Raw genomic sequence first — 22,571 nt, 5'->3', positions numbered from 1 at the left:
CCCTGTACCCCTCAGTCCCCAATCAGGCAGGGTCACTCTAATCCACTGTATACATAAACGCTGTTCTGTAATGATAGCCGTGAGGCAGGGACAAACACACACACACACACACACACACACACACACACACACACACTGCTCTACCCAAAGCTGTTTTTACAGGAGCTAAATACCTTAAATACATAATTAGCAGGGTCATTTCGGTGGGCCCCCCAAAAGAGACCGAGCATGTCAGCATGAGGGGGCCGGAGGGAGGCAGGAGGGCAGTAGGGGGACGGGAGGACAAAGACGCACATTCATGACCGTGGCCCCGACAAACTGGCCACCTCCATCTTCACAGAGGAACCTCTGCCTGTGTTTCCTCAAAACTAGAGGCCGTAGGTTTGAACAACTTAAAAAAGAAAGAGAGAGCGGGGGATGGATGGATGAAGGGAGGGAGGGAGGGAGGTTAGTTATAGGGTCTGTAATTTGGGGAAGGAAATTGTCAAGGCCAACTAGAGGGGTCGGGCTGAGAGCTATCTGTGGTTGTCAGTCAAATCCCACCGCTGCCACCAGTGAGCATCTAAACCTCATGACTATGTATTTCCATCCATCAGGGACCTTCTGTAACAAGTGTCTCAGAGTAGGAGTGTTGATCTAGAACCAGGTCCCCCATGTCCATATGATCCTAGATCAGCACTCCTACTGTGATACAATTTATGAATACGGCCTTGATATCAGTCAAACAATTATCATATCGCTATATAATACCACACTGGTCAACTGTAATACAAGGGTCTGTATTCACAAAAAATCTCAAAGTAGGAATGGTGAGGTTCGGCTTAAAGATCATAATGAATAAGATTATATGGTCAGCAGGGTACCTGATCCTAGATCCTACTCCGAGATACAGTACTTTTTGAATACAGGCCATGAGCAAGAGGGACATCTTACAACAATGCCCAGTGCGTCAATCAATGTAGGTCTTTGAAAGAGAGGCAAGGCTGCATTCTACAGAACTGAGAGAGAGAAAGAGAGAGAGAGGTGGAGATTGAGAGGGAGAGAGAGAAGGGGGAGATAGAGAGAGAGAGAGAGAGAGAAGGGGGAGATAGAGAAAGAGAAAGAGAGAAAGAAGGGGGATATAGAGAGAGAAGGGGGAGAGAGAGAGAGAGAGAATGGGGGAGATAGAGAGAGAGAAGGGGAGATGGAGAGAGAGACAGAGAGAGAGAGAGAGAGAGAGAGAGAGAGGGGAGATAGAGGAGGGAGAGAGAGAGAGAGGGAAAGAGTGGGAGAAGGGATAATGAATTATTTACAATGCATTCAACAACTTCCACTTTGTCTCAACCCCTCCCCCCTCCCCTGACCTCTGACCCATGAACCCTGACCCATCCATTGTCGGCCAGTCAGATGACAGCTTGCGTTCCACAAGAGGCAGACATTCCAACGGTCCGTGTTCACACCGGGAGGGAGACCTCCTTGGTATTGTTGATCACCACAAAAACCCATACACACACACACACACACACACACACACACACACAAACACGCACACATATATACACACAGTGACAAGCGCACACATACACAAACAGCCATCAGCACCCCTCTTCACACCTTGTCAGCTCCCAGCCCCATTCTGGCATTGTTTATGAAACCATGTCCACTTAGTGACTCCAGTCTGGTTCCATCCCTCCAAATACTGCACCATGCACCAACATCCTGAGTCCACTTTAGGCTTTTCTCCTGTATCTCCCATTGTGTGTGTGTGTGTGTGTGTGTGTGTGTGTGTGTGTGTGTGTGTGTGTGAGAGAGAGAGTGTGTGTGTCTCTTTCTCCTCTCTCCCTCTGGCACATTTCTCTCCTCTTTTCTCTCCTGCTTCTTGAACTCTTGATACACCACATGACCAAAAGTATATGGACACCAGCTCGTGGAACATTCCATGGAGTTGGTCCCCCCTTTGCTGCTATAACAGCCTCCACTCTTCTGGGAAGGCTTTCCACTAGATGTTGGAACATTGCTGCGGGGACTTGCTTCCATTCAGCCACAAGAGCATTAGTGAGGTCGCGCTCTGATGTTGGGCGATTAGGCCTGGCTCGCAGTCGGTGTTCCAATTAATCCCAAACGTCTTCAATGGGGTTGAGGTCAGGGCTCTGTGCAGGCCAGTCAAGTTCTTCCGCACCGATCTCCACAAACCATTTCTGTATAGACCTCGCTTTGTGCACGGCGGCATTGTCATGCTGAACAGGAATGGGCCTTCACAAACTATTGCATCAAAGTTGGAAACACAGAATTGTCTAGAATGTCATTGTATGCTGTAGCATTAAGATTTCCATTCACTGGAACTAAGGGGCCTAGCCCAAACCATGAAAAACAGCCCCAGACCATTATTCCTCCTCCACCAAACTTTACAGTTGGCACTATGCATAAGGGCAGGTAGTGTTCTCCTGGCATCTGTTAAACCCAGATTCGTCTGTTGGACTGCCAGATGGTGAAGCGTGAACACGTTTCCACTGCTCCAGTCCAATGGCGGCGAGCTTTAAACCACTCCAGCCGATGCTTGCACATTGCACATGGTGATCTTAGGCTTGTGAGCAGCTGCTCGGCCATGGAAACCCATTTCATGAAGCTCCCGACGAACAGTTCTTGTGCTGACGTTGCTTCCTGAGGCAGTTTGGAACTCGGTAGTGAGTGTTGCAACCAGGACAAACGATTTTTATGCGCTATGTGCTTCAGCACTCGGCGGTCCCATTCTGTGAGCTTGTGTGGTCTACCACTTCGCGGCTAAGGCCGTTCTACTGCCAATGTTTGTCTATGGAGATTGCATGGATGTGTGCTCGATTTTATACACATGTCAGCCACGGGTGTGGCTGAAATAGCCGAATCCACTCATTTGAAGGGGTGTCCACATACTTTTGTATATATAGTGTACCTCTCCTCCCACCTCCCCTCCTCCCTTTTCCTTCTTTCCCTCCATCCCCCACTCCCTTTTTCAATGATCCCCTCTACACCCAGAGCATGTCAGATAAAAAACATTACAAACATAACATCTTCACGTTCTTCTCTTTCTTTGATATGTCCCTCCGTTCCGCTGGCAGCAAAGCTGGTGTCCCTCCTCTGATCTGCTCTTTCATGTTCTCTTCTTTCTCTCTCCTCTCAGGGGTAATAAACGGGGTGTGTGTATCTGGGGGAAGTGGTGGGTAAGCGGCACTTTCATGTCCTCTAAACCCAGGATTAGGGTGAGCATCTCAGGGAGAGAGTAATAAAGTCTCCCCCTGGCTCTGGAGGATCCTGGAAGCGAGGCCAGTCACAGCTCGCTCCACAGGCCCCAGGAAAGCTCACATTTCCTCCACATGCCTTTTGCCTGTCCACTCCACACGCCTTCTGCCTGTCCTCTCCACACACCTTCTGCCTGTCCACTCCACACGCCTTCTGCCTGTCCACTCCACACGCCTTCTGCCTGTCCACTCCACACGCCTTCTGCCTGTCCTCTCCACACGCCTTCTGCCTGTCCACTCCACACGCCTTCTGCCTGTCCACTCCACACGCCTTCTGCCTGTCCACTCCACACGCCTTCTGCCTGTCCACTCCACACGCCTTCTGCCTGTCCACTCCACACGCCTTCTGCCTGTCCACTCCACACGCCTTCTGCCTGTCCACTCCACACGCCTTCTGCCTGTCCACTCCACACGCCTTCTGCCTGTCCACTCCACACGCCTTCTGCCTGTCCACTCCACACGCCTACTGCCTGTCCTCTCCACACGCCTTCTGCCTGTCCACTCCACACGCCTTCTGCCTGTCCACTCCACACGCCTTCTGCCTGTCCACTCCACACGCCTACTGCCTGTCCACTCCACACGCCTTCTGCCTGTCCACTCCACACACCTTCTGCCTGTCCACTCCACACCCTCCGGCTACTAGATATCATGAAGATGCAGATGGACTACAGGACATGAGGATGCAGATGGACTCCAGGACATGAGGATGCAGATGGACTACAGGACATGAGGATGCAGATGGACTACAGGACATGAGGATGCAGATGGACTACAGGACATGGGGATGCAGATGGACTACAGGACATGAGGATGCAGATGGACTACAGGACATGAGGATGCAGATGGACTACAGAACATGAGGATGCAGATGGACTACAGGACATGAGGATGCAGATGGACTACAGGGCATGAGGATGCAGATGGACTACAGGACATGAGGATGCAGATGGACTACAGGACATAAAGATGCAGATGGACTACAGGACATAAAGATGCAGATGGACTACAGGACATGAGGATGCAGATGGACTACAGAACATGAGGATGCAGATGGACTACAGGACCTGAGGATGCAGATGGGTACTGCTAGCCTCATCAACAGCTCTTTCTCCGTTGTCTAACCTTCCATCCTCTCTTCCTGTCTTTCATTGCACTGATCTGTCCTCGTCTCCTCTTCATCTGCACTGACTTGAAAGGTGAAGACAATATGGTGGAAACTCATCATCATCATCATGGGGCTCCCGAGTGGCGCACCGGTCTGCATCTCACTGCTTGAGGCATCACTACAGACACCCTGGTTCGATTCCATGCTGTATCACAACCGGCCGTGATTGGGAGTCCCATAGGGCGGCGCACAATTGCCCAAGTGTCATCCGGTTTGGCCGGTGTAGGCCGTCATGGTAAATAAGAATTTGTTCTCAACTGAGTTGCCTAGTTAAATAAAGGTTAAATAAATAAAATAAAATACAAAAATATATATATATATAATTACCCACTGGGCACACTGGTTGAATCAACGTTTTTTCCATGTCATTTCAATGAAGTTACATTGAACCAATGTGAAATAGATGTTAAATTGAAGTCTGTGCCCAGTGAGTAGGCTTTTTCACCTGGTCAGTTCTTTCAGCAAGGGAAGGACTGATTTATAGGACCAAAAACAGGACCCAACATTCTGTGTACAGTTTGATAAGCAGAATGTATTTATTATTGAAAACATAAATATATAAATTATAATCATTGCTGTTTTTATCCAATAGAGGCCCAGATAAAAAATCCTATTAGCCTGTGTTGTTGCAGTTTCTTTAGTTACTGTAAGCAATGGTCCCTGGTCTATTGACAATGAATGAATAAATGAATGCATTGCAAAATGGTGGTGAAACTTCTTCTGATTTCCTTTATACATATAGCACCAATGGAATCACCTTGGAAGTCTGTATAGTGCAGTTGAAAATGTTGCTACCACAACACAAAGCAGCTGCAGATACAGTCATCTATTTTCTCTCAACATGTCTCTCACCCAGGACTTCATAAAGTGCTGATCTAGGATCAGTTTAGCTGTTTAGATCATAATGAATAAGATGAAGAGCACTCCTACTCTGAGACATTTAGTGCTGATCTAGGATCAGTTTAGCTGTTTAGATCACAATGAATAAGATGAACAGCAATACTACTCTGAGACATTTCGGAAAAGTGCCCAGGTCTTTCTATTGATTCAGTGTGTGCCAAACGACAACCTATTCCCTATGTAGCGCACTAATTTTGGCCAGTGCCTCTGGTCTAAAGTAGTGCACTGCAATCTACGGGAAATAGGGTGTTGTTAGAGATTTGGTGTCAGTCTCTCCATAAACAGTGGTATCTTCTTTTTCGATCTTTCACTCATCAACAGTGGAACAGTCTTCATCGTTGTTAACGTGTCAGTGGAAGACTGCTGCTTGATTAACTAGGAAACCATCCATGTTGGTTTGTTCACAAACTCTCTCTCATTCAAGATGGACTTTGTACTCGTTAAGAACAGCTTGTGTGCTGGTGGGGCGGACTGGGTACCATCTTATCAAAGGAGTGTGATGTGGGTTAAAAGTGGTTTCACACACACATTTATGTGCACACACACACACACACACATGCTGAACGTGTGTGTTCTGTTGTGTATAATGACGCTCTGGTTACTGGGTGTGACTTTTGGCTAGATAACTGGGTTAAAGAGACACAGTCCAACGATGCCCCAGATTGAGTCTTCCTCAGCCAGCTCTGCACTAACCTGATCTCAGATCGGTTTGTGCTGTCTTGTCAATGACTATATGTGTTTGGAGGACAACACAAACTGATCTGGGACCAGGTTAGCTCTATCCAGCTCTCTAGATAATACAGTACAGCACTGCTGATGTAAGGCTGCCCTACACCACCAAACAGGGGTGCATTGCTGGGGACTTATACATTTCCTCACCCCCATTCCTGCATCGTTTCCATGGATTAAATAAAAGCATTCAACCACAACAAACAAAGAAATAACAAACATACTTCCTGCTTGAATATAAGTAAGCATAATATATTTTCTTAACAAAAATAAAGCATCTTCCTGTACTTGTACAGACTCTGTCCTCCCATCTCCTCCTCGCCACGCTTCCTTACATTTCCAGCCCATACAACTAGACTTGAGACTGTTCAGATAATATACTGGCACATAATAAGACAACATTGAACATGCGTAACAACTACATGAACATGTGGACATGAAGATTCACTACCAGAGGATCAGACAGAACATGACTCTTACATGTCACAGAAAACATAACAATGTCTTGGAGGGAGAGAGAGAGAAATGAAAACGTTTACACGTATAAATAGTTTATTAGTAGCAATGAATGAATCTTCCTTTCTGAATCGTTCTGTAGTGTATATGGCGACTGGCACGATCCCAATAGGAGCAGATAGGGAAACCCAAGAGAGAGAGAAGCAGAGAAGCCGCTTGGAACAACAGGTCCTGATGATTGCAAACACTTTTCCCAACACTTTATCCAAAAGAAACAAAATGGGCAACCATTTTATGAGTTCCAGAATGTTCACAAGTTCCACTACAGTGTACAGAGAGTTCCGGAACAACATGTAACACGACCAGTACCTTCTACACCTCTCTACAACTTCTCTCAACATCTCTTTCCCTCTCTCCCTCTCTTTTTCTCTCTGTCAGTCATTGACTGTCCAGGCAAGTGTCACTTAGGCCAACGGCTAGGAACATGCAAGCCTCCACACGTCCCGAAGAGTCCACTGATTGTCCCTCTCTGTGTCCTTTTAGGATCCATTCAACAGATCCCCCATCAAGGCTTATTCCAATGATCCATCCTGGATCTCTCTCTGTGATCGTCAAACTGTCCTGTTTACCCAAACAAACGACAACCCATCTTGTCCTCCTCCTCCTCTCTTTTCTGCCCAGCTCTTTATCGGCTTCACCATCCTCATCCGCATCACTGTTCGATTGGTTGGTTCTGCTGCACTTGACAGAGACCTTCTGCATTACTTTTTACGGTAATAGAAAAAAGCACCTTTGGCATTTTATTAACTTTTTGTCTTTTTTTCTCTTTACGGTAATCTTTGTTTTTAAAAGGCGGTAGGTGGGGTGGGGTCAGGGAAGGGGGTAGGTCAGCAGTCCAAATATGGCAGCATCCTCTCTTTGGCCCCTTCCACACTGAAGTCCAATGCTGCTGGGGTCTCACCTTATGTCCACTGTGGAGAAGAGAGAGAGAGAGCTGACGTTAACATTTAGCATTTCATTAGCATTAGCCTGATGATTACTATTACCATTAGCTTTAGCATTACCATTACCCTCATAATTACTATCACCATTAGCTTTAGCATTAGCATTTCATTAATCCCCATATTATTTGAACGTGTTAGAGGTAAAAGGTGATATTCGTTCCCCATTTTGTTCAATTTGAACGTGTGTCATAAAGAGAAAGGGACAGACGGACGGACGGACGGACGGAACATTGGACAGACAGACAGACGGAACATTGGACAGACAGACGGGCAGACGGACAGACAGACAGACAGACAGACAGACAGACAGACAGACAGACAGACAGACAGACAGACAGACAGACAGACAGACAGACAGACAGACAGAGACGAGACAGTCAGAGCATTGGACAGACAGACAGAGATGAGACAGTCAGACAGACAGACAGACAGACAGACAGACAGACAGACAGACAGACAGACAGACAGACAGACAGACAGACAGACAGACAGACAGACAGAGATGAGACGAGACAGACAGAACATTGGACAGACAGACAGACAGACAGACAGACAGACAGACAGACAGACAGACAGACAGACAGACAGACAGACAGACAGACAGACAGACAGACAGACAGACAGACAGACAGACAGACAGACAGACAGACAGACAGACAGACAGACAGACAGACAGACAGAGATGAGACAGTCAGAACATTGGACAGACAGACAGACAGACAGACAGAGATGAGACGAGACAGTCAGAACATTGGACAGACAGACAGAGATGAGACAGGACAAATGGACAGAGAGGATGAGAGAGAAAGATAAAGGACATGAAATACAGGGGAGAGCATGGGAAGTAGAGACCATGTAGAATGGTATTTGAAATCAGATACACACAGAGACACAGAGACAGCTGGAGTGAAGGACAAATACTGGTCGGTGAACAAGGTGAGGTTGAAATACTCATTCATAAACTCATACAGGCATAAAAACACAACACAAAGAGGATATGCAGTGTGCAGGCAGGCATAAAAATCACACTAAATCATGCAGCGGCATTCACAGAGCGTGGCCCATTTCAGCCCTCCCTCTCCTCGCACTGATTGGGTGTGGTGTTGATTGTGATCTGATTGGCAAACCTTTCTCTGTCCTGATTGGGCTTGTGACCAGCAGGTGATAATTGATTGGATTGCCATGCTGGTGCTAAAGTCCTCCTACCTGTTGGAGCCGGGGGGTCCGGCGGCCGGACTTTGGAATAATGTGTTCAAGTTTATTATGTCGCCAATAAATCCTTGTTGAGCTTTAGCTTTTTAGCTTTCCTTTTTCTACCTTTAGCCCTAGTATGGTGGCCTGAAAACACAAGTTGGGGAGGGAGGATAGGAGGACAAGGACAAGGGTTAGCAAGAGGGGGAAGCAGCAAGGTTTACGACACAAAGAGCAGAAAGCAGAGGAGATAAAAAGCCTCCATGACAGAGAGAGAATTCAAGAGGATTTGAAATGACACTATAAATAAGTTGAGATGCCTTATCAGTCCACATCGTTCCTCTTGTCTCTTCACAACAGAGGCTTTGGATCAAGGGGAAAGGATTGTTACCTGCCGTCCAAGCCAAGCCAAGCAGCCTTTGGACACCCTCCCTTTACACGCATGCACGCACACACACACACAGACAAACAAACACTCTCACACACACTGACACTGTCTTTCTATCAGACACACACAAGGGGCCTTGCAGGTTTGGCAATAGAAGTCTAGCTTGCAGGCGTGTCTGTTTTCCCAACAGTGATATACAAGAGGTCATGCAGTGCAAGCTAGAGAGCCAGCAGGCAGGCAGGCAGGTAGACAGACAGACAGACAGACAGACAGACAGACAGACAGACAGACAGACAGACAGACAGACAGACAGACAGACAGACAGACAGACAGACAGACAGACAGACTAGCAGTATAAAGAGACCAGGCGTAGGAAGGAATGACTGAATGGGGCGGGACTCAGATACTCAGACAGCCAACCAAACGCTCCAATAAAGTTGTGATAAATTCAGTCGGCCTTAACATTATTTACCTGTGTCTGCGTCTGAGTGCTCGGTCACGTGATGTTGTGACGTGCACACACACTCCAGGTGGTCTTCTAACCTGATCAAGACCTCTTTCAGCTTGGGTTTCCTCCGCACATACTCCACCTTGGCCACCTGAACGAAGGGAGGGAGAGAGGTTAAGAGCACTACCACAATAACACCATTTAGGCTCGTTTAGGCTTTTTACATTTTTACATTTTTTTTACATTTTAGTCATTTAGCAGACGCTCTTATCCAGAGCGACTTACAGTAGTGAATGCATACATTTCAATTAATTTCATACATTTTATTATTTTTTTAACGTACTGGCCCCCCGTGGGAATCGAACCCACAACCCTGGCGTTGCAAACACCATGCTCTACCAACTGAGCATGTGTACCCTTCATTCACCTTTCACTCTTTCTCCATTGGCTAACATCAAGAGAGATGGATGAATGAAAAGAAAGAAAGAAAGAGAAAGCCCTGCTCCCTCCTCCATTTCTCCTTCTCTAACGCCAAGAGGCGCAGCCACCGTCATCTCCCTCTGTTTGATGTATGACAGGAGCATTCCATTGTGCTGATGTGCAGCGTTCTATGGCCTGGTGATCAGGTGTGTCAATATTGAGCAGAGGCTCAAACGATAGGGAGGGAGGAGGGAGTGACATGCACCATGAGGCCCAGTGAAGGTTCACCCTGGCTGGGGAGAGATGTTATTTTGAATCTTTTTTCAATTATTATTTAATACAACAACAAAAAAACATCCCAGCAACTCCCGTACGGACTCGGGAGAGGCGAAGGTCAAGAGCCGTGTGTCCCCCGAAACATGACCCAACCAAGCCTCACTGCTCCTTGACACAACGCCCGCTTAACCCGGAAGCCAGCCGCACCAATGTGACGGAGGAAACGCCGTACACCTGGCAACCGTGTTAGAGTGCACTGCGCCCGGCCCGCCACAGGAGTCGCAAACCCTCCCCTAACCCGGACGACGCTGGGCCAATTGTGCGCCGCCCCATGGGTCTCCCGACCGGCTGGCTTCCGGGTTCATCTCAACTAATTTACTGTAGCCAAGCCTAACCCTTGCACTTAACCCAACCCAACACTTTCCCACACAGCCAGATCTTACACAGACCTCCACCTAAACTTCCATTCAATAACTCCACCAACCCCAACACTGACCCCCCACCACCCAGCCACTTCAAGGGGCCTGTGAAGTGGGTGTAGTTGGGCTGTTGGGTGGATGTGTAAAATGGCGTTAGGTGATGCCTCTCTCTGATCTCTGATCTGAAGGCCAGGGCAGGTACACAGACACACCCTGGGCCTGGGCTACATGGAAACAATATATCAGCCTTCTGTGCTCTTCCTGGTCATGGCACGGGACAGGATATTGACCGACAATCTCCTCACGCTTTCTGGTGTTATGAACAATGCTGTTATGCAGTCAGGACAGCTCACACACACACACACACACACACACACACACACACACACACACACACACACACACACACACACACACACACACACACACACACACCACGCACACACACACACACACACACACACACACACACACACACACACACACACACACGCGCACGCACGCACACACATACGCGCACGCACGCACACACACATACACACACGCGTGCGCACACACGCACACACGCACACACACACACACACACATACAGATGGGAGAGAAGGAGAGTTCTTTCTCAATCCCATTCTGGCCTCCAGCCAAGTCAAGCTCTACCCAGTGAATTAGTCACACAGCCCAAATAATACACCATTCCATTCTGATACTACATAACCTTGTAATGTTTGGGCCCTGCAATGACGTAACGTCTCGGAAACATAAGCCCAGGGTGAGACAGAGACGTAGGCTGAACTGGACACAGAGTGGCAAGAAAGAGGGTAGGGAGAACACAGCATCCACTATTCAGCATCCTTCCTTTGAAATAGTGTCTTTTAGAAAGGCAGGAAAAGGGGGAAAATGAGGGATAGGAAGAGAGAAAACAGGGATAGAGGGAGTGAAAAGGAGGTTAAGTAGCAGAGGTATTCCGTGGGTAAACAGTGGACAATGGTGTCTGGACGGCGATCATCATGGTGTGTGTTTGCTCTTATCTCCCGTCTGAAGCAGAGGGTGAGAGGGCCTGAGCAGAAACTGAGTAGGGGTGGAGACAGAGAGGGAGAGGGAGGGGGAGAGAGGGGAGATGGGTAAAAGAGAGAAGCGGTGGGAAGAGAGGAGGGAATGGGTGAGAGAAAGAGGAGGGAGAGAGAGAAAGAGAGAGAAAGAGGGGGAGAGTTACACAACTGATTGCATTCAACCTGTGTGTCTTCACATAAGTTTGCAGAGGTGGGAGGTTTTAGATTTGTGTACATTCCGGGGACCATGTCATTTTGGGGTGGGTTGTGTGTGTTTAAGGGGGAGTCTTTAAAGGAGGGGGACAGCACACTGAACATGATCATGGGTAGCATTAAGTCTCATTCATACGTAACCTATTAAACTCAGTCTAGTTCTGTTTAATCCTCAAGGACACTGGTGACTAATATAGGCCTGATTAATCGACAGTGTTTCCTGAGCAAAACAAACCAAACGGAATCCCACTCCTTGTCACTAGCCAGTGTGTGTGACAGGGGAATCAGAGCTGTACGCACACAGGGGCTGCAGCTGTCTCTGTGCCCGGCTCCGCTGCCGTTGGTTACCAGAATGTCTAGGGGGTCAGGGGTCGGCCAATCAGAAACAGGGAGAGTCAGCGGTGCCTGACAGTTACTACTGTGGCGGAGCCTAATGACAAATGATACACGCACACACAGTTGCACAAACAAACACACATGGACAAGGGGATAAAGCGGTGTGTATGTGTGACAGAGAGGCCAGCAGTAGGCCTGTTACTCAACACAGCAGGGTTAAGGACACACAGAGCAGAACAGCACCTACACCCTTCCCTCTGAGTGTGTGGCTGCTTTTCAACATGTCTCCACCAATGAAGTTATGTACTCTCCCTCTGCTCTTCCCACTTTGTCAACAGCAAGTGTTCTCTTGCTTAGTCACTGTCTTCCTCTACACTTCTCATCTCCTCCTTGTCATTCTCTCCCTCCCTTCACTTGTCTCCTTGTACACAGCCAGGGCACATTCCCAGAGTCAGAGTATGACAATTGACTGATACTGGAATTAGGAAGTGGAGAGGAGTGGTGTTCAGTTCAGTACTGGGTAACACGCAAACAGCCCTGCTCCCTCCTCCACATCCCCCTCTATGTCCCCCTGTCACCATGTCAGCCTGTCTGTGTCCCTGTCACCATGTCAGCCTGTCTGTGTCCTGTCATGACACTCTCTGACTCCCCAGAAATATTGACATTCATAGTTAATTCAATCTTCCTTTCATTGAACCCACTCAAGTCCCGTCTCAGAGCCCACCATCACAGCAGCTAGACACACCATAGAAGACCCCGTGGTGCAACCGAAGGGGCCCCACACACTCTATATATAAATCATCAACCTCTAAACTCTGTCAGAAAGCCGGGCCTGGGAAAGAATCCCGGTCAGGTTATGGAATGATATCCGATCCGGCCAGAGAGACAGAGCAACGGAGGGTTTAAAGGGTTTATGCAGTGAGCTCTGGGATAGAAGGGAAAAGGTAGGTCTCTTCCTGGTCTCTCTCCCAGTCTCTCCCAGTCTCTCCTGGTCTCTTCAACTCTCTTCCAGCCTTTTCCAGTCTTTCCTGATGTCCCTCTCCTAGTCTCTCTCCCAGTCTCTCCTAGTCTCTCTCCCAGTCTCTCTCCCAGTCTCTCTCCAGTCTCTCTCCCAGTCTCTATCCCAGTCTCTATCCCAGTTTCTCTCCAGTCTCTCTCCAGTCTCTCTCTCCAGTCTCTCTCTCCAGTCTCTCTCTCCAGTCTCTCTCTCCAGTCTCTCTCTCCAGTCTCTATCCCAGCCTCTCCCAGCTCTGAAGCCGATTGTCCTGGCTGGGTTAATTGGGATTTCCCCCGATGGGAGTGCCGGAGCGTGGAAAGGAAAGTTTCGGCTCAGTGGTCCAAGGAAAACAAGGCTTGGATGTGGATGTGCACCACGGGTAGTTAGGAATGGGAACAACATCGCAATAAAGGAAAATAAATAAGATGGGGGAGGAGGGGGGAGAGTAAGAAGGGAGGGGTGAAGGAGGAGGGGAGAGTGGGGGATATGCAATTCATCTGTCGCAGGATAAATTAAGTGGCCGAGTCCCAACACCAGACACCAGACACACAGACACCAGACATACAGAGGAAAACCTGCAACCCCCTTCTAACCCTGCTCATTGTGAGCTACAAGGGGGGTATAAGGGACATAGAAGGCAGGAGGGAGATAGAGGGGGCTGTCTCTCTATCTATCTGTCTGACAGTCTGGTTTTAATGGAAAAAGGAATAGATTCCCTCCTCCTCCATAAAGGGTGATCCTCATGAGGAACTCAATGACCAGGGCTTTGAAAGTGATGAACAGACAGACAGACAGCAAATCCCCCAACGCTTTCAACTCTGAGAAGAGGGGGATTGTGGGTAGATGGGGGTTATAAGGGGTGCTGAGGGGGGATTGATGGGTGGATGGGGGGTTATAAGAGGTGCTGAGGGGGGATTAGGGGCGGATGGGGGGTTATAAGGGGTGCTGAGGGGGATTAGGGGCGGATGGGGGTTATAAGGGGTGCTGAGGGGGGATTAGGGGCGGATGGGGGGTTATAAGAGGTGCTGAGGGGGGATTAGGGGCGGATGGGGGTTATAAGGGGTGCTGAGGGGGGATTAGGGGCGGATGGGGGGTTATAAGAGGTGCTGAGGGGGGGATTAGGGGCGGATGGGGGTTATAAGGGGTGCTGAGGGGGGATTAGGGGCGGATGGGGGGTTATAAGTGGTGCTGAGGGGGGATTAGGGGCGGATGGGGGGTTATAAGGGGTGCTGAGGGGGGATTAGGGGCGGATGGGGGGTTATAAGGGGTGCTGAGGGGGGATTAGGGGCGGATGGGGGGTTATAAGGGGTGCTGAGGGGGGATTAGGGGCGGATGGGGGTTATAAGGGGTGCTGAGGGGGGATTAGGGGCGGATGGGGGGTTATAAGGGGTGCTGAGGGGGATTAGGGGCGGATGGGGGTTATAAGGGGTGCTGAGGGGGGATTAGGGGCGGATGGGGGGTTATAAGGGGTGCTGAGGGGGGATTAGGGGAGGATGGGAGGTTATAAGGGGTGATTAGGGGTGTGGGGTGAAGAAAGGAAACAAGAAGAGCATTTATCATATTGGCAGGAATGCCAATGGAAACCAATGGGAGGGCTGAGAAAAGCACTTTATTTCTTCACACCAGTCTCTCTCTCTCTCTCTCCATCTCTCTCTCTCTCTCTCTCTCTCTCACACAGCACCCAGTGTGTCACCAAATGTGTATGTGGGGATCGTCTCGACCACAGACTGTCTGCCTCTCCTTCCTCCTGACACCAGGTATGACCATCATCAAATATCCAACATCAAAGCATCCAATAAGAGATGTAATTTGTCCTTCATTCCTTTCCTGCTCCTTCCCATGTCCTCACACCAGAACACACACACCGTACCACCTCGCACAAGATGCTTTTCATTACTTTTGCTGTGACTCAATCTAAACTAAGAGTACTCCTACTGATAGTAGTGGAAATTGGAAACCACTCTTTGCCAGAAACCAGAAATGAAGAGTAAAACACTCCCAGAAAGGGAGGTGAAAATTATAAAAAAGTATAGACTAGAAAATGTAAAGAAGGTGGTAGAGGGAGAGGGGGGAGGGGTAGAGGGAAGGATATAGAGGTAGAGAAAGAGAGAGATTGTTTATTTCACTTTTGTTTCTTGTCTATTTCACTTGCTTTGGCAATGTAAACATATGTTTCCCATGCCAATAAAGCCCTTTGAATTGAGAGTGAGAGAGAGAGCAACAGAGCGACAGAGAGAGAGAGAGCGACAGAGCGAGAGATAGAGTGAGAGAGAGCGAGAGAAAGAGAGAGCGAGAGAGAGAGAAAGAGACAGAAAGGCAGACAAAGAGAGGAAGGGAGGGAAGGAGATGGAGACAGACAGAGAAAGAACAAAATAGAGAGAGGTAACGAGATGGAGGTGAAGAGGGAATGCTCTCCTTTGTCATCAATGGTAATTAGAGCTAGGTAAGAGTGGTGTTTATATGAAGTGTTGGGCCTGACAGTGGTCTGACAGGTAATCACTACTCTGTAGAGGCCCTGTGGGCACAAGTATGGGATGACAGAGAAAACACCCCATATTACCTTGTCTTTATCTTTTCATGTTTTCTACCATTCTGATGAATGTCCCGTGGACTGAAATGTTGATGGTGTTTTTAAGCAAACTGGAATAAAAATGCTACAGATTTTAGTTTAGTCTATCCAATAGAGAGAGTAGGTACAGATGTTGGATCTTAATTTGACCAGTTTCTCAAAGCAGGAAAATTATCCTGCAGCAACAGGAAATGTGAATTATTGTGTGGATTCTAATAAATGGACATTTTTGTAGAGGCTGATAGATTTTCAGTTAAGGCAAATCAAGTCCGACATTTTAAAGTAGAAATTATAAACTTTAGAAGGCTTTTTAAACCTCTAATACACTATACGTTTGCATTTCCTGCTGTGCAGGATAAATCCTGCAACAACAGGGTGATCAAATGAAGATCCAACATGTAGTGGTGAGGAGTGTAGTGGTGTAGTGTAGTGTTGTGTTCCCCAGCAGGGCTGGGCTCTGGGACACTGATAAGCACAGCAAACAGAATGGGCCTTGACACCCTTTAAAGCAGGAAGAGTAACAGAACACATGCAACATGTAGGTAACTAACATCAAACAGACCAGAACTGGGTTCAAATACTATTGGAAATCATTTTATATTCTTTAGCTGTACTTTATTGAATTTGTAATGGAACCAATAGAACTGTCCCAAAAGTGCAAACCTGGCACTCAAGGCAGGCTAAAGCAAACACTCAATGTATTTGAAAGATTTGAAATATATAATATTTGAACTCAGGTTTGATAGAGAGAAACAGCTTTAAACGCTGAGGGCGAGAGCAAGAGAGAGGATGAAGTCAAAGCAGAAGTTCAAAAGGGAGGACAGGAGACGAGGAGTGGACGTAAAAGGGAGGGATGGAAATGAAGAAAGAAAAAAAAGAAAGAATTTTTTTTTTGAATTACATTTCTTATTTCAGCAGATGCATTCCAGACGGTCCAGTTCTGGCCCAAGTTCTAGAATCTGTCGAGCTTCATGGTCTCTGGCACACAGTGGGTGACCCCCAGATACACACACACACACACACACACACACACACACACACACACACACACACACACACACACACTCCAACCCTCACCATTTAGCAGAAAATCTGGGATCAAATCAAAGTGAAAATACTTCACAGCTGCACCAACTTCAAACAGGGACCCCCTTCACTTCCCCTCTCCCCCCTCCATCCCCCTCATCCCTCTCTCACATAATCCACGGGACGCCTCACACACACATTAATCACACTGACTGTATGGCCGTCAACTCGTCCCTTTATTTATGAAACACCCCGTAACCAGGTCCCACACGAGGACAGGCCCCGGCTAGTAGCTACTGCCTCCGTCCTGACTGACTGCCATTCAGATGAATGAGGGAAAGGAAGTGTGTGTGTGTGTGTGTGTGTGTGTGTGTGTGTGTGTGTGTGTGTGTGTGTGTGTGTGTGTGTGTGTGTGTGTAGAGGTCAGAAGGTCAGAGGAGGCTCCTTAAAGTCAGGGTCAGTAGAGATGTGTGGATCCTGCAGCTATATCCTCCTGACCCTCTGTGGCCTCCAGCTTTGATCCAACAGGCATCAACACTTCATTACTCTGTGGCCTCTCTTCCCCTCAGCTCCCCTCAGTAGCACTCTCATCTCTCTACTGCTGCTGCCTCAACACTAATGGTCTTGTCCCAGGCAGCGCGTTAGGGGAGAACACATGGCACAGAGGAGCAACACACACAGGCACACAGGCGCAAGCATGTGCACAAATGCATGTGCACGCACGCACGCATGCACACACACACACACACACACACACACACACACACACACACACACACACACACACACACACACACACACACACACACACACACACACACACACACAGTAACTGGGAATACTTGTTACACACACTCCCACACAGAGACGGAGCCAGCCGAGCAGATGGGGTAACCCTCTCCTACTCCTAGTCTTTCTGATTGCTGGTCCATTACTCCCCAATGTCCTGCTAGACTAGTGTTCTCTGTGGTCTCTTTTGTTGGAAGGGTTATCTGTCTGAAGAGGACCCTCCCCAGAACAATCCCCCCCCTTTGAACTGTCAGAGAGAAGCCGACATCCTCCCCAGTCTTAGTGTCGTTGCCTTACTGACGTTGCTCCAATGTCTGGGATATCCAAGACTAGTTAGTGGTCAAACTACAACTAAAAGAGGGAAGTGACAGCTATTTTCTCTGTCAGTCTGACTGACTGTTTCCTTTAGCCTATGGGAGAACACACAAACACACACACACACACACACACACACACACACACACACACACACACACACACACACACACACACACACACACACACACACACACACACACACACACACACACACACACACACACACACACACACGCACACAGTCCTCACTAGACCCTCTTGTCCTCAGAGCAGGGCCTGCTTCCCAGAACCCCCTGTTGTTTTACAGATGACTGTATCTAACCAGCAGGCCCGGGCCAGCAGCCCTGACAAACCCATCAGAACCCTGTAATGCAATGCAGCGCACCACAGCTCATCACCACAGCTGGGCCTTGAATACACACACTCACTCAGGAGATGGGAAAAATGGGAAAGATGGAGCAGAGAAAAGAGACGGGTTGAGGTGGGGAATAAAAAGATAGAGAGAAAGTGAAATAGACTAGAGAAAGAGAGAAAAAGGGATATAGAGAGATATGGATATAAAGAGAGAGAGAGAGAGAGAGTGAGCAAGACAGAGAGAGGGTAGAGAGAGAGGGGGGTAGAGAGAGCTAGAGAGGGGGAGAGAGAGAGGGAGGAAAAGGGTGAAGGAGAGAGGGAGAGGGGGAGAGAGAGAGGGAGCGGGGAGGGAAGGAGAGGGAAAGGGGGAGGGGAGCGGGAGAGGGAGAGAGAGAGGGAGGGACGGAGAGAGGACTGAGGGAGAAGGATAAATAAGGGGAGAGTTATGGTAATGCTATGATGATGGAGCTGACTACTTAAACAGTCTCTGTCTTTTTATTTATCTCATTCTATCTTTCTCTATTATTCCTAATCACCTCTTCTCTCTCTCTCTTTCTCATTCAGTATCCCCTCCTCTCTGTTTCTCTTCTTCTCTCATTCCCTACTCCCCCTCTTACTCTCTCTAATTCCTTTAATCCTTTGTTGACATGTCTGACCATTGAATTGCATCTACAGCAGTTCTACCATCACTGCCAGAGTCAGATCCTAATATAGCACACAGTACCACAGAGGGCTATTAGGCCTACTCCCCCTCTCATTGTCACACACACACTGCCTGGCTTATCAGTAATGGACCAAAGCACTGGAAAGAAAGAGAGAGAGAGAGAGAGACTCTAGATCTGCCACTATCCCCCAGGCCAAGCCTATTTAAAGTTAGACTTTTCATGACTTCGCCAGTGAATAAACCAGGCTTGTACAGCAGCAGGGGCCTACACAGACGTGCTCTTTACTGAGAGCGACAGAAGGAGAAAGAAAAAAGGGAAAAATAAATAAAGTGCATTTAGCTCCAATACTGAAATACATCACGGCACAAGGTGGAAAGAAACACACAATGCGTTCTTTTCCCATCCCTCCATCCCTCCATCCCTCCATCTCTCCATCTCTCCATCCCTCCATTCCTCACGTCTAGCACAAGGAAAACATCTTGGGCCGGCGAGACCCAGAGTTAGAGAGAGAGGACCCCATTCAGCTCTATTCCTAAAGACGGGAAAGAAAAAACTTGGCAGGAGGAGACAATGTTCTTCACACCAAATATCCTGAATGTCTGCTGACTGGAGTCACCCCCGTCGGTTGACCTTTACCGGGATAGAAACTCTCTCTCTCAGCTCCCTCCCTGGTCCGACACGGAAAAACTTCCCCACAAAACCGGCTGGCTCCGGGGTTCCCCCCTCCCTCCCTGTCCCTGTGTTGTGTGAAGAAAGCTCATTTATCCAAGGGGGTTTTGGAGGGTGTCAGGAGGGGGACACGGAGGGTGACCACAAGAGAGGGCATTCTGAGAAACTGTCCCAGACCCAACCCTCTGTCCATCTTCCGCTCTTTCTCCACACCAGTCCTCATAACCACTCTCACTGAAAGCATAGCTTAACACTGTAGTGTTTTTCCACTGGGCTTCTTTTAAGGAGTGGACAGACAGACAGACAGACAGACAGACAGACAGACAGACAGACAGACAGACAGACAGACAGACAGACAGACAGACAGACAGACAGACAGACAGACAGACAGACAGACAGACAGACAGACAGACAGACAGACAGACAGACAGACAGACAGACAGACAGACAGACAGACAGACAGACAGACAGACCAGGTGAGGGCGAGACTACAGTGGAGGCCACTCAGACATCATGACTAAGCACTGCCATGCCCACTGAGCCACAGTGGACCACTTGTTCCTCCCAGTCGCTCAGTCCTCTATTGAGAACGCTAGACCACTTCTGCAACTGCACCCCAGAGAGCCAATGTCCTGACACAAAATGGCCGCCTATCCCTTTGAAAGCTGACTGGCCAGTACTGCTGTACCAGGAAACTGGTGATGGTATTTTTGTTATTACTCTGGCTAGTGGATATCGCGGCGCTATCTCCAAAGCTGAAGCCCTGGCATGGTGCAGCAGTGGAGGTTTGCATGACAGCTGATAACCATGTCTCACCGGCCTGTGACCAGGCAAGATCAGCACGATGGATAGAGTACAGCGATACTGTCTCATACACACACACATACTGACATGACACACACACAAGATCTGCAAACGCACACATTCCAGAGATATTTAAGAACAGAATGTTCTATGCTTTCCCTATTCGTTCCCAGCCATCCTACACCGCAAGGTGCTCTGCTTGCTTCCATGATACATAAACACACAGGGACAGAAGCAGTAACAAGCTGAAGTGTAAATAGACCAGGAACACATCCCAACTGCAGTCAGCGGTGTCTCCTCTGAGGAGAAACAGAGGCAGGGGGTTTTTCAGACTACCGGGGTGTTAGTTACCGTAAAATACTGCTAGAACACTCCCCCCACCCAACACTGCTTCTCCCTCCCTCCCTCTCTCTTTCTCTCTGCCTGCTTACAGGAACACAGACAGAGAGTTGTGACAGGGGCTTGCTGGAATGGGACACGCTGGACACTGCTGTATTTCTGTCTCTCTCTGTCTGTTTCTATCTCTGTCGCCATATTTTTCTCTCTGGCCTCTCTCTCTCTCCCATCGCTCTCGCTTTCCCTCCCTCTCTCTCTGCCCTCTCTCTCTCATCTCTCTCTCTTTCTCCCATCTCTCTCTCTTTCCCTCCCTCTCTCTCTTCTTCCCTCCCTCTCTCTCTCTATCCCATCTCTCTCTCTCTCTCTATTTTCTTCCCTCTCTCTCCCATCTCTCTCTTTCCCTCCCTCTCTCTCTTTCCCTCTCTCTCTCTTTCCCTCCCTCTCTCTCCCCTCTCTCCCATCTCTCTCTCCCCCCTCTCTTTCTCTCTCCCCCTCTCTTTCTCTCTCTCCCCCCTCTCTTTCTCTCTCTCCCTCTTCTGTCTCATTCACCTCTCCCTCTTTCTCTCTCTGCTGGTGCTCCTTGATCTACCCTCCAGCTGCTGCCCTCGCTGTATCCCTCTACCCTTCCTCCCTCCCAAGTCCCGTCTCTCCCTGCCTGGCACAGACACCCTGGACCCTCACCAACCAAGGGATGGAGGGAGAGGTGGAGTCGAGGGGGCTAAAAGGGAGTGTGGGAGTATACAATACATTTTGTGAGAAGGCCAAATGCCTGGTAAAGGGGGATGGAGACATAGATGGAGGGAGGGAGGGAACATGTCCTAAGCCCTTCTTTTGTACTTAATCAACCTGCATGATTTACTGTACACTTATCCAAGTAAATGGGAGGAAAGTGTGTGTATGTGATTTTGTGTGTGTGTGTGTGCATGTGCGCGCGCATGCGTGCATGCTTGTGGTGATTGTGTGTGTGTGTGTGTGCGTGAAGACTGTGTTCCTCTCTCACCTTAACGGTGCGGTGGTGCCTGCGTGAGGGGTGGCAGCGCATGTTGCTGGTATTGCAGCATCCCGTGCACCTCTTGACCTCCACGCACGGCGGCCATATCAGGAAGTTGGCAGCCGTGGGGTCCACCTGGCTGCGCGGGATCTCATAGATCACTGTCCGCGTCTTACACACCGCAGGCACCGCCTCCTCTGGAGAGAGAGAGGGGGGGAGAGAGAGGTGGGGGAGAGAGAGAGAGAGAGAGAGAAAGAGAAAGAGAGAGAGAAAGAGAGAGAGGGGGAGAGAGAGAGGGAGAGGGGGGAGAGAAAGAGGGAGAGAGGGGGAGAGAGAGGTGGGGGAGAGAGAGAGAGAGAGAGAGAGAGAGAGAGAGAGAGGGGGAGAAAGAGAGAGAGGGGGGAGAAAGAGAGAGAGAAAGAGAGAGAGAGGGGTGAGAGGTGGGGGGAGAGATAGAAAGAGAGAGAGAGGGGGGGAGAAAGAGAGAGAGAAAGAGAGAGAGAGGGGTGAGAGGTGGGGGGGAGAGATAGAAAGAGAGAGAGATACTTAGATATACACTCAGATGCTTTTTAATTAAACTATGTAGTACAGTTAAGCAATAAGGCACGAGGGGTTGTGGTATATGGCCAATATACCACGGCTAAGGACTGTTCTTTGGATACAGCCCTTAGCCGAGGTATATTGGCCATATACCACAAACCCCCGAGGTACCTTATTGCTATTATAAACTGGTTACAAACGTATTTAGAATAGTAAAAATAAATGTTTTGTCATAGCGTTGGTATACGGTCTCATGTTTTGTGTGGAC

The 22,571-nt window shown here is 48.6% G+C and overlaps 1 protein-coding gene across 4 annotated transcripts in view; it reads right to left on the bottom strand.

Annotated features, from left to right (window-relative positions):
* Positions 1-4,931: 4,931 nt before the first annotated feature.
* Positions 4,932-22,571, bottom strand: part of LOC106606462 (platelet-derived growth factor subunit A-like) — a 29,921-nt gene continuing 12,281 nt past the window's right edge. For 2 of the 4 annotated variants that reach the window (XR_006770163.1, XR_006770164.1), the window contains 4 exons: positions 21,773-21,960; positions 9,560-9,686; positions 8,715-8,846; positions 4,932-7,475 (listed from right to left, as the gene is read on the bottom strand). Coding sequence is in view for 2 of the 4 variants with exons in the window: in XM_045719883.1 (XP_045575839.1) it covers positions 7,462-7,475; positions 9,560-9,686; positions 21,773-21,960 (329 nt within the window). In the remaining 2 variants the exon portion in view is untranslated. Of the gene's footprint in view, positions 7,476-8,714; positions 8,847-9,559; positions 9,687-11,186; positions 11,716-21,772; positions 21,961-22,571 lie in introns of those variants that run through there. The other 2 variants (XM_045719883.1, XM_045719884.1) reach the window with 2 other exon arrangements.

This window comes from Salmo salar, chromosome ssa06, assembly GCF_905237065.1.
Source record: "Salmo salar chromosome ssa06, Ssal_v3.1, whole genome shotgun sequence".
Lineage (NCBI taxonomy): Eukaryota > Metazoa > Chordata > Actinopteri > Salmoniformes > Salmonidae > Salmo > Salmo salar.
This window is presented reverse-complemented; position numbering and strand designations above follow the sequence as displayed.